Source organism: Cynoglossus semilaevis, chromosome 12 (genome assembly GCF_000523025.1).
Source record: "Cynoglossus semilaevis isolate Cse_v1.0 chromosome 12, Cse_v1.0, whole genome shotgun sequence".
Lineage (NCBI taxonomy): Eukaryota > Metazoa > Chordata > Actinopteri > Pleuronectiformes > Cynoglossidae > Cynoglossus > Cynoglossus semilaevis.
The window spans coordinates 1,528,054-1,540,785 of NC_024318.1; the positions used below are offsets into that span (position 1 = coordinate 1,528,054).

Sequence of the window (12,732 nt, forward strand, 5' to 3'; positions counted from 1 at the left end):
GGCAACAGCAGGGCGAGGTGTGTGGTTTTTTAAACCACAACCACAGCACTGTTTTAAACACATGTACATTTATATATAATATATATATTTAAATATTTTTTATATATGTATTTATGTAGATATATATTTATACATATATATTCTGATTGGTCGATTTTCTGTTTTATATATATATATATATATATATAGTTTTGTGTTCATTTCATTGGGGGTGGAGGAGGGAGGGTAACAAGTGCTAATGGGGGTGGTTTTACAGCACCACGTTTCACAGGTAACACTCTGTCTTCAGGAGACCCCCCCCTGTTTTTACTGTATTGGATTAGCCCAACCCACAGAAAGATTGAAATCATTTGCTAGAAGCCTTTGTCCGGTGGTTTGATGAATGTTCAGTTGGTTAGTCTCCTCTACCATGTCAAAGATATCGACGGTGTGGCAACATTTTACAAAAAAAAGAAAAGAAAACGGTTAAAAAGTTGAATGAAAAGTTTGCAAGCAACTGTTTTTATATTCCAGCTCGACTACAAACACGGCCCGTCGCCCATAATCGGTAAGCTAGCTAACTTTTCCGCGTTAGTTAGCTCCGTCCGTATTGAGTATATAAACATAGCAGAATTAACATATTGAATGTTTTAGCGTGATAATCGTTTCATAACTACAGACGAACCTGCCCATATCGACGGCAGCATCCCTTAGTTTTTAAGTTTTAAGATGGCGCCATCCTAGCGGTAACTCGCTGTATTAGCTTCAGGTATTTCTGTACCAAATTTCACTTCCGGGATGAACAAAGTCATGTATCTCCGGTACACCCAGGTCTCGCAGGATGTTAGGCCTCATCTATCATCCAAATACTTCATTATTATTATTATTTGACTTATTTTGTTTCTGCATTCGTTTTGATCTGGATTGTTTCTTTGTCTGAAATAACACATGACGAAAAGAATTGTCTAGATATTCCTTAACAGTTCATGTGCTGATATCACTATATGTTTTACGTTATGCAAAGAGTTCAGTGTGTAATTACTTTTAATTTCACGGCTTGAGTTAACATGTATGAGTTTATATATGTATATATATATATATATATACACAGACATATATTTAGAGTTCATCAGCAGTGGTGCCAAAGTGGTTCAAAACAGGTATGAAGTCTTAGTTTAGATTTACATGCTGCCCACACACTGACACAGTGAGGACCAAACACCTCAGGCCTGTGTTTTTTCAGCTCAACTGTCTGTGATCAGAGATGATGTTACAGTCTCATGTCAGCGCTGCGAGCTTCATGGTTGCACCCGTGTATTTGACTGTGACTCTGAGAATCTGCCTCAGGGAGATTATAGACCCAGAAGCCTCTGCTGTTCTGCATGAACCAGCCTTCAGTTTTAATGGGTTTCTAGTCTTTTTAACTGCACACTATTCTGTAGTTTTGTTCTTTTCTCCCTCCTAAAAATGTCTTCTTTTTTTTTTTACTTCTTTTGTCTGACAGGAAAGTCTCCAGCAGCTGGTTATGATGCCTTTACCAGATGTTCTTGTGCTGGGCCGGAACCCTCTGTCTGGTAAGTGTCCACCGACACAGATACGTCACCTTCATGGTTTAAAGTTTCCATGGAGTTACCTCGCAGTTGACATTAAAATAGGTAGTAATTGAAAAAGAGTCTAAAAAAAAGGGTCTTACGTTACCCCCCGTTAGTCCCTGGGCGTCCCCTGTAACTTGAAATGCGGTGTAATGCTCTGTAGAGAAGTGTTGACCTCTTGATCCCCGGGCCGAGCCACATGATACGTCTGAGCAGAGCGGCGGCGAGTGTTCCATCAAAACACTGTCATTACAGCCGACTCTGCACCAACTGCTGCTGATGTGACTCATGATGGAGTGAATGACGGAGAAGATTGGATTTAGACGCTATTGTCTCAGAGGAGAAGTTCATTTCACGGAGGAGCGCCTGCCGGCGGACAGATTTAATTCACACACACGCTAACGAATACTGAGCGCGTTGTTGGTTTGGTTGTACATACCGTAGATCCATTTTTAAATTGTTAAGCTTGTTTATTAACCCAAACCTCGCTGATGGAACACCACATTCGCTCTGATCCTTTTTCCACTTAGCCTGTTAGCACTTTGCAAGACAGTTTTTTATTGTGGTAAATAACCAGGGAGCTAAGAAAGTATATGAAGTATATTTTTTGTTTATCTGAAAATTATTCTGTTGTTGACCAGAGGTCGTCACTGGTAGAAATAATAACTTGGAGGAAAATTTTACTAAGTTACTTGGTTTAAAAACTTTTTTTTTCTTCAACTAGAGTTTATGGTCTTACTCACAACTTTTTGGGATTTGTTTTATATTATGTTGTGTATATTTTCTATAGTATAATTTTACCCTAGTGGTGACAGTGTGGCTACTGCGGGGACCGTAAAGTAAGAAGATTCCTGTTTCATTGCCCTGGGGTAACTCTGGGGAACAGGAGGTCCGGGGTAGGAGCGTGTGCAGATCTTTTTTATGATGGACACGGTGGAAGAGTGGTTGGCGCTTTGGCATTACAGCAAGTCAGCTGTTTGATCCCCTGTGATGATAGTCTGATGGTCTTTTTGTGTGGAGTTCTGCCAATTTGTTTGTAGGTTCTCCCTCCATGTTCTCCAGTTTCCACCCACAGTCCAGACACATGCAGGATTAAGGTCAAAGTTCACTCTAAACAGTGACAGTAGGTGTGAATGGGACTGTGATGGACTGGAGCTCATTAATGACCCTGAAAATAATTAAGCAGTGGATAATTAATGAACTAATGAAAACCACTTGAAATGAGAAAAAAAACAGTTTGAAAAGTGAGATAAACATCTGCATGTAAATACCCCAGGGCCGTTACTGTCTGCCCCCGGGGCTTCATCACTGCTGTGTTTGTCTTTACAGACACACAGTTCATGCAGTAGCAGCTGCAGGAAGGATTGATAGATTTCTGTAGCCTTTTCATGTCGCGCTGCTTTTGTCACGTTTTCACCACAGACTTGATTTCAGGCTGATATGAAGTCTTTTCATCACTTGTCATTTAACTCCAGACAAGTTCATCTACGTACGGGCGTAGAGGAAAAAGACAAACACAGAGGGCGCTGCTGTAGATGTACACAAGGTGTGTGTTGTTTGTTTCTGTTTTGACAACTATGTGTTTAGTTCAGTCAATATTTTCAGTTTATTAACCACTTTCCTACACTTTTTAATTGAGGGCTGTTTTTTGACCAAATCTGACATTTAAATCAAATATTTTTATATTTTCCAAATCTAAATAACAATATTGTCTTATTTTATTTAGGGATCAGATTTTTCTTCTTTATTTATGTCTGTTAGCAGGATTATAGAAAAAATAAAAATAAAACCACACAACGTGTCCCTGACAAGTGGAACATGGGAAATCTCATGTTTATTTTCATCTAGTTCAAAACAAGAGTCTCAAACTTATGGTCTTGGAGCCAAATCTGAGCTGCGAACTCCCCACATTTGGCCCAGGACTAGATTTGAATTTTACTCTTGAGTTAATTCAATAAAGTTTTTTTTCCATTAATAAAATCCCTCACCTCATTTGAGTTTGAGACCCCTGGTTCAGTGGAACAGCGCAGCTCTATGGTTTTATGATCCACTAGAGAACGGTGCTACTGCAGTTGATTTCTCTGCAGTACATTGCAGTATTTTGAAGGACTGACACTAGACACGTCTGAAGTTATCACTGAGAGAATTCAAAAACCAACCCACGCAGATGAGAGTGTGGAGGTTTAGCTCAGGGCCAGTGGATCCTCGCAGGGGCAAAAGCATTAGAACAGCATTCCTCAGGCTCTGTGCTGCCCTTTGACCCCGGGGCCTGTCAGTTAATCAGTCAGCGTGGCAGCGGTGGCTGCAGACACTGCTGCCGTGCATCGGCGGCTGCCAGCTGTAAGTCATTGGCCATGTGGCCTTTATTACACTCTCATTAGGGGGCAGGAGAGAGCGTGTGCACCGTCGAGTGTGTGCATAGTTGGTGGTTGGGGGAGGGGAGTCTTCAGCACACACTGAACAGTGAGAAAGCACTGTAACACACCCACCCTTCCTCTTCCTCCCCCTCCTCCTCCCCCAGGCTCTGACCTACTCCCCTCCTTCCTGCTCACACAGTGATGATGTACATGCTCGTAGGTTCTGTTTATAGCTGCTCACCACTAGGGCTCCTGTCTGGATGCAATCTATACAAGTGACTGCCTTTTGTGTAAACACAAGAGATTTCTGATTTCAAGAGGTTGTGGAAGTGCACCACACACCCGCTGACTTCATTTACTTGTCTTCATCTTTTTTTTTTGTGAATACGTGACTGTTATTTTCAGGGAAATGTAACTGGAAGGTGTTGAGGAAATGATTACAGTTGTGCTGATAAATAAATGTTATTTTCAATCTTAATCAATATAATAACTAGTGGCAGCTCAGGAGATAACGGGTTTTGGTCTGTTCTCTTCACTTGACCTCACATTTTTTGTGCCATGTGACTCAAAAAAAAAAATTCATCACATAATATAAAATATCACAAACTATAGAAACTCATAAATAAGTCTGGGGTCCCCGCTCCAGTCGAAGAGCTGAACGCTCACACCAGTGACCCACGAGTCACAGCGGCCTGAATGAGTCTTTTCACCGGCGGAAGCGAGTGCCGCGGCCGTGCTTGTGCACACGCACACGCATTCACTCACATCCTAACATTAACAATGACGCAGCAGGAAGACGGCGTTAGTCACTGTCCAACCGACCCCTGGTTTCCTGCTTGGGAGATAAAGTAAAGAGGAGGGGAGGGGAGAGGAGGTGAGAAAGAGAGCACGGATGAGGAGGAGCAGCTTTGAAACAATGATGAGTGAAGGGGGGGGGGCGGAAGGAAACGTCGGGTGAATGTAGGATGTAGAAAATCAATGTATAGAAGGGATGGAGTGTGTGTGTGTGTTTGTGTGTGTTAGAGGAAAGGAAAAGGAGGACAAAGAGAGTGTGACTCGTTGAGGGGGTAACACCTCCTTCACGCCTCCTCTCTGCTGCTGAAGGGAGTATTTTTGACCTTGCCTTTTTGACTTCCTCCTGCTCCGTCCTCTACTCTCTTCTTCCTCCTTTTTTACTATCCACCTGTCCGTGAAGTTTTCCTCCCGTTTGTCTCTCCTCCTTTTGCCGTCTCCGTCGTCTTCCCGTGCTGAAGCTGCATAAATAATTTATCCTGTGAGGTTCCTTATCTCTCCTCCAGCTCCAGCACATTTCTGCTGAGCTAAATCCCGTCCCTGCCTTGAATATGTTGTGAGTGTCAGAGCGAGGAGAATTAAAGCCTTCACCCTTCGGTTTCTGCTCATATCTGCCCTCTGTGTTCAATAGTGCTGTTTAAGAGGAAGGTGGGAAGAGGGGATGGGGGGAGGGAGGGTGATGTTATTTTTGGAGTCTGGCTTTTACAAAAACTGGCTCAGCCAACCGTTTTATTCATTATCTTTACTCCAATGACTCGTCTAAAAGTTTGTTTTTTAAAAATTTAAATTACAAACCAAATGATTCAGCTCTTCGTGTTAATATTTATTATGAATATTAAGACTTTATCCAACCTCAGGTCAAACAGACAGAAGCACAACAGTTAATAAATCTGGCTGTTCAGTCACAGACATCATCGTCTGTAGGTGTAGCTGCTGCATGATCACTTCACTGCTGTGTTCAAAAAGCTGCTGGAGAAGCTTCAGCTCAGGCCTGATTGTGGAAAAAAAAAACAAAGTCCCAACAGATGGGATTATTTATGGCACTCATCGCTTCATTTTATTTTAGAACTTGGATTAGGGGTTCAAATATATTGGAGATTTTAAACTTCTACTGCAGTTTTTACTGTTACTCTTCAAAGACAAATCCTACATAAAACACAGCAGCAGAAGCAGTCGTGTTCATTTTTAGCTGCACTTTCCATTTCAGCAGAGGAACGGGCACTGTTTCTGGCCTGTTCTAAAAACATTCAGTGTAGAGAGAACGTGTGACGCACCGGAGCACCTGAAACATCACAGTTACCAACGCATGGAAAATGTCTGCAGATCCAAATGGAACCTTCTTAAGAATGTTTAATGCTATCTCAGAATCAAAAGTACAACTTTATGTTGGTCGGTGTTTCACGTCACTAGGGATGGGAAAGATAATTGTTCTGCTGATGCGTCACCAATGTTTTTTTACACTTATAAGATATTGATATTACTGAAATATTTGATCCCACACAGGGGGAATTCTTGTTTTTACAGCAGATCTGCTGCCCCCTGGAGGTGCCAAGTATGTGGTTTCTCTAGGGTCTCGAACCCAGATCATTTTAGTTCAGTGAACTTGGCTGAACTAGAGATACAGCTCATGAACGGTCATACTGAAACGGCGCCCCCTGCCTTAAAAGCTAACATTCAAAGATTTCTTTTGTCTGATCCAACTATCTCCTCCTCCTCCTCCTCCTCCCTCCATGACACGACGCGTTGACCTTCCACATCCACACTGATCCAGACCAGCAGTATCTTTAGACATGGGTGGTGCAGATAGTGTGTGTATACCATGCAGTAACTGCCCCTGAGTCACTGTAACACAACCGTGCTGTAACACCACCTGGTTCACTGGTGATGAGCTCAGACCTGTCGCACATGCTGCTGCAGCAGCTGTTCTGAGGTCACAGTGTGTTCTGACATGTAGAGGGGAAACAGGAAGTGAATCCTGCAGCGCTGCACCGCGGGAGCAACTCTGTAACTCAAGTCGTGGGTTTTTATTAGGCAGGAATTGTTGCAACACGAGCGAGTTCGGCTAATTGGTAATAAAGGTGGAATGAATGGATCGTGTTTCAAACTGCGCCCTCGCCCCCAACCATGACTGATTCACCCATCACTTTTATTTTTATGAGGGAATTAGGAACAGGTTACTGAGGTTTTTCACTAATATTTGTTGTTTTTTGTGTGTGTGTTTTTCAGAACAAGGTCTGGAGGAGATGAAGAAGCTGCTGCTGCTCCTGCTGGGCTGTGCTGTTCAGGTCTGAACCTCGGTCTAACTCACTCACTCTCTGGCTTTTATTAGCACGTTTCACACTTTATTGGTAACATTGATGCAGTTTTCAGTGTAATGCCGGAAATCTAATTTAGCTCCATTTTCCAGTGACTGCTGCCACTTACTGCCTGTCATGACATGATGTGACTCTAATGTGGTTTACTGAAAGGCAAGCGGGAGTATTTTTTCCTCGTTTCCTGCGACAAAGGTCTCTTTCAGCACAAACTCTGCTCATTCAATTTGACTGGAAAAGGTTAAAGGACTCTTAAAAAAGGTTAAAGGACTGTTAACAGGATCATCTCGTCACACTCGCTCCACCCCTGGAGATGCACAGTGTTGTCCAATAGCATTGATGTTTGTGGTAAAACAGAATTTTAGTTTTTACTCGCGCATGAAAACTGTTAAAAATATAAACGCTAACAAGATACTACTAACTAAATTTTACATCACCTCCATTTCAGTCTGTTCTCTTCTTCAGTGGTGTTTTTTATCGGGGAATTAATTCTGTAGGATTTTTCTTTCTTTTTTATATCTGTGATTTCAGTGTGAGAAGAAGGAAGAATACATCGAGCGAATACAGACTCTGGACTTTCACAGCAAAGCTGCCATCGCTTCTCACATCCAGGAGGTAAAAAGAGCTCATTGTAAACCAAACATTTTCACACACACAGTCTTTTCTGCTATGTAAACAGATTTCTTTTTGTTAGATTAAAAAAGAATCCTAACAATACAGTGCTGTTGGTTTTAAGGTGACCCATAACCAGGAGAATGTGGTGGACCTGCAGTGGTTTGAGAGTGGAGAGATGCCGCCTGAAGATTTGGACAGTCTGTCCAGAAACCTGGCGTTCCATCTCAAACGCCTTGTGGATGAAAGAGACACTCATCTGGAGGTAATGACTTTCACATCTGCAAAGGTCAGGGTCAGGGCACAGAACAGAAATGTCATGGAAAAAGGAAAATATGCAGGTTTAGCAATTAGCAGAAAAAAGAATTGAAATCGTAGCAGTAGCAAAATATTAACATAATAGAAAACAGAAATATTCAACCTACAAATCACCACTTATTTCATAGATTGAGAAATATTTTTAAAAATTACAAAAATGGCTAGAAGTTAGCAAACATAGATAACTAAATGTAAGCATTTGTGGTAGCTAAAGGTTAGCCAAAAACAAAACAAAATGAATATTTTTTTATTTCAAGAAAAACTAAATTTTCACAAAAAACTAGCCAGTTATATTAAAAAATAAAAGCCAGGACAAACTTTGCTGAAAGTGCTGTAATAATGTTCATAAGGCTGTACTGTAACAGTAACCAAAAGTTATAACACGCCTCCACTGGGAAACTGCTGTGAGTGAGTGTTTTATTGCATCCTAACAGTGTTGTTGTGTTTGACAGTTTATGTGGAAACTTCTGCCTTTTTTTTTTCTGCCACCATCAGAGATCAGGAAGGAAGGGTAGAAACTGTGAACTGTACCTTTAACCAGCACTGTACGCCTCATTAATTGAGTTTAAACCCACACCGTGCAGATGAACAGAGCTGATAAGGCAGATGCATGTGTTTGTGCATGTTTTTGTACGTGCACAAGCACAGAGAGAGAAAAGGACTTTAATCGTCTCCAGATTATTTCTACGCAGACCAGCCGCTCCCAATTAAAAGCCCATTTCCTGTCACGGGCACTGGATCCAAATAGTCTGTGTGTGGGACTCTGGATGTACTTGTCTGTGCCTAAAGTCTAAATTTGGAGATGTGGGTGTGATTAGTAAATCCATTTATTTCTTATAAAAAAAGAAGGTCAGCCACTGAATCCGCCTGTACGGGGGAGAAAAATAAAGTGAATTTTTGTTGTTTTTTTTCTTGCTGATTTTCACCTGTCTGCTCTCTTCTGATGCCTGTTTCAGACCATAGTGGAGCTGACGCAGGAGAGAGACTGTATGACGTTGTCTCCTCTGGCTCCGTGTCCAACACACTCTCCCGGGGACTCCCCCAGCATGAGGAGGACGGAAAGCCGACAGCATCTGTCTGTGGAGCTGGCCGATGCCAAGGCCAAAATCAGACGCCTTCGCCAAGAACTGTGAGTGTCACCGCTACGTGTCAGGAACCTTTAGTTACAGGAATCATTTTTAAGGAACTAAGCAGGGATCTCAGTCTAGGTATTTTTAGGACGTATAAAAACCCCGTGAGAGGCCGAGTGGAGCCAGTGGTGCCTTCACAGTTCTAGGAAAATCACTGTTGGTGTTTACACTGCTGTAAGTCATTCAATGGAAATGGAACGTTCCCGGGTGTTTTTGATCTTTCTGTCTGTATTACGTCCGGTCGCTTGGTTTTTGAATGGTCGCTGTGTTTGTGAAAAGTGCGATGGTAAAGATCAGGTCCGACCTTCAGACAAACACACCCTCTCAGCCCAGCAGCTGCCTTTAAAGGCTGTCTATGAATAATGGAGTTTCCTTTGTTAAGTGCCATAATCCCCGACCAGACCCGGTCCTAATGGACAGAACCAATTATTCCTTCATAAAGAGTGGACCATCATTTTATTCCCAGCAGAACTTTCTCACTGCTGCCCAAACAAAACACATCATGTAACAGACTGTCTGGCTCCTCACGGCGGCGGTGGTGGTGGTTGTTGGATTCCTCGAGGTTTTGTTTTTTAGGGGATAGTTTTTACATTTGAGAAGATTTAAATGTTCAGAACTTCCAGTGCATTCTTCCACACAGCTGTATAACAAAGAATAGAACCTCAAATATGATGTGGTGCACGAGTTTAAAGAAAACTACAAACCGTCAGAGAAAAATGACAAACAATCTCTGTGAAGTGTTGGTTGTAAAAGATGGTTTGTTTACGTCAGAAGTTCCCAAAAATCAGACGACTTGACCTCAACTTAAATCATGCTGTAGTGACACGGATCCAAAACCTGAAATTTTTGACTATTGCATTGTGACCAGGACTTGGACCTGGTCTTGGATGAAATACTTTCATAAAACAATGTTGGTCACAGAGGTCCGTGAAACCTGCAGCAGATTTACTGTAGCTCTTGGTTCCACTTTGTTAATCAGACAATGGTTGTTCTGTGAGTGATGTTTTTACCAAGTGGTTGTAGGTCTTTGATTGGTCACACAAACATCACCTCTGCCTCAGTGAACGTCAACTCACTCAGCAGCGTCTCATGATGAAGACATGATGAAGACAGATGTCGTCCCTGTCCCACATGTTCTTAGTGATGAGACTTTAACAAAAAAACAACCAACTGAGACACAAAGGGACAATGACCTGTTTTGTTTGTTTGTTTCCATGGTGTTTTCTACTGGCTGCCATGGCGTGCTCATCATGTGATGTGTCTCTGTCTGTGCTGATGTCATCAGGTCACATGGCTGTAGTGTCTTTTCTCTGAAGAGGCTTGTGTTTTTGTTTTGTGTTTGTGTGTGGTCTGTGAGCACGACGGGTCGAAAAAATTTAAAAGTTGAAACTCTCTCTCTCTCTCTCTAACCCTGTACCATTTTATAGTTAAGTGTAATATTTCAGTAGAGTAAGATAATAAAAAAAATTGCCCTGATTTAGCTAAGAGTGCACTGATCGCTATCACAAAATTTAGTCTTAGTTTTAAAGGTAGTTAAGTTAAACTTGCAGTAACTGAACCAAATAATGAGTTTTATTATTAAACCTAACGGCCATGAAGAGCAGTGAGAAAGTAAAATTGAATGATATAAAGTTTGTCCAAACTGTAGTTAAAACTTAGCCCAGAAAATAATGAAGTGAAGTTGGTAAAATAATAAAATGTAGCCTTGATGTAGCCTAGAGTTAAACACAATATAGAGGATAGATGGATAAGTTTGGGGGGCAGGGAAGGGGGTTGGGGGCGGTGCGGCCACAAAAAGTCAAAAGATACAAAGCTACAAGTCCTCGTTTGTCTGCTGTGTTGTGTTTGGTCCGTCAGAAGCAGAGCAGGACAGACCTCAGGGCTTTAGTTCTGTTTCCCACAGTGCAGCAGTTGTTAATGTATGAGTTAATGCTGCTGCTGCTGCTGCTGCTGCCGTTCCTGGGTTTAAACCCATTAAACCACATTAGAGTAGAACTGTTCAGGCTGTTTATTCCACTGTGGGGCCTTAATTCACCCCCAGGTCACTGGGTAAATTAGTCCACCTCCAAATGCACCTTCAGTATTAGACCAGCGACAGAGCCTATAGACAGAGTTGCCAGATCTGCTATCTGTTATCAGCAACTTTGATCATAATTTTATAATTTTGGTGCAGACGGGCTGCCCTTTTTTTTTTTTTTTTTTTTTTGAAGTGAGGTTACTGATTACAGGTTTAGTTCCGGTTGTCATGCCGACCAACGCCGCTTACTTACCTTTCAGATTTTTTTTTCTCTGCTGTGTTGTACGTTAAAGTGGGCCATCAGAGAAGAGGCTGACATTATTTTTTATGCATGTTAAAAATATCTGCAAACAAGTGTCAGTGTCTGTGTTAAACCATTAACACAGGCAACAAATCCAGCTGCATCCATTAAACCCAAAGATAATCTGCCTCGCTAGGCTTGACAGGTGTTTGTAATTTGGGGGTGCGGAGAAAGGAAAATGAGGGGGGACTTGGGGGGGTAGCACAGTAACTGTCTGTAGATCGACTCCAGGTTTCAGATAAGATCCACAGAGGAACGAGAGACTGAGAATCAGGAGACGGCTTTTTCTCCCCTTGATTATGATGCAGTGTGTTTTTTTTGAGTGCTGTAATTAAATAGACGTCAGATGTTCGGTGGAGGGAACGGGTGGAAGTCAATGCCACTGTGGAAAAATAATAAACCTCTGAGTGGAAAGGTCCAGAATAAAACCAAACACAACTCATCCATTGGTTCTTCTAAATAAAATCTTATCGAAATATTTGTCAAATAAATTTGTCTCAAATGTCTGCGCAATGTTTTCAGTTGGATTTAAGATGCACTGCAGATGAAATGAGTTAAAAGAAAAAATATATATACCTTGAAGTTTTTACCCTGAAATAGTGTAGAAAATTTTAAAAAGTTAGCTTAGAGTGTTGGCACCAAGGTCAATCAATAGCTAGTCAGAAATGTAGCATAAAAAAATAGTTTATAAATATACCCTTCAGTTGTTGGAAGATTTGGAATTTGATCAGAAAAAAAACATTCATTTTTTCGATTGACCTTTTGGCCTCTGAACCTCTGCGTACCTGGAACAGATCCTTTTTTTCCCCCCGCTCTCATCCTGCATCTTTTTCCACAGTGGTTTTGGATCCACATTTGCATGTCTTTGTCTTTGTCTTTGTCTGTGTCCTGGTCACATGGTGCCTCATGTTCCCCTTGTTTTGTTTGCACTCGTGCTGTGATGGGTGTGAGAGGCGGCAGGAAGAGGATGTTCATCAGGAGGAGACACTTGAGCGACGTTGTCTCCTGACCCTACAGTAACAGCTCACCACAAATAAAGGGTGTTTTTACCCCGGTCTTTGTGGTTCGTCTCAGGTTCACATGTCAACATGGGTCGAGGACAAGGGATATAAAAAAAGACAATTCTAGTTACTGTTCTGACTGTCACTAACATCACACTGTATCTTTTCCCCTGTTTGAATTGAATAAACAGTGATAGATGAGCAAAAAAAGTAAAATAAGAATAATTTTAAAAACTGTATCAAATCAGTACATAGTTTGTTTGGTATTTTTTTAACTGCAAAAAAGAAGCATTTCAGACATTTCCTATTCTGAGAACCGCT

General features: G+C 41.6%; 1 protein-coding gene across 8 annotated transcripts in view; it reads left to right on the top strand.

The window, feature by feature from the left end:
* The window catches only part of ccdc88ab (coiled-coil domain containing 88Ab), a 62,664-nt gene that overhangs the window by 30,491 nt on the left and 19,441 nt on the right, over positions 1 to 12,732 (top strand). For all 8 annotated transcript variants that reach the window (XR_003051265.1, XM_017037390.2, XM_025060681.1 and 5 more), the window contains exons 4-8: positions 1,484 to 1,553; positions 6,947 to 7,005; positions 7,564 to 7,647; positions 7,769 to 7,909; positions 8,919 to 9,091. Coding sequence is in view for 7 of the 8 variants with exons in the window: in XM_017037390.2 (XP_016892879.1) it covers positions 1,484 to 1,553; positions 6,947 to 7,005; positions 7,564 to 7,647; positions 7,769 to 7,909; positions 8,919 to 9,091 (527 nt within the window). In the remaining variant the exon portion in view is untranslated. The remainder of the gene's footprint in view (positions 1 to 1,483; positions 1,554 to 6,946; positions 7,006 to 7,563; positions 7,648 to 7,768; positions 7,910 to 8,918; positions 9,092 to 12,732) is intronic.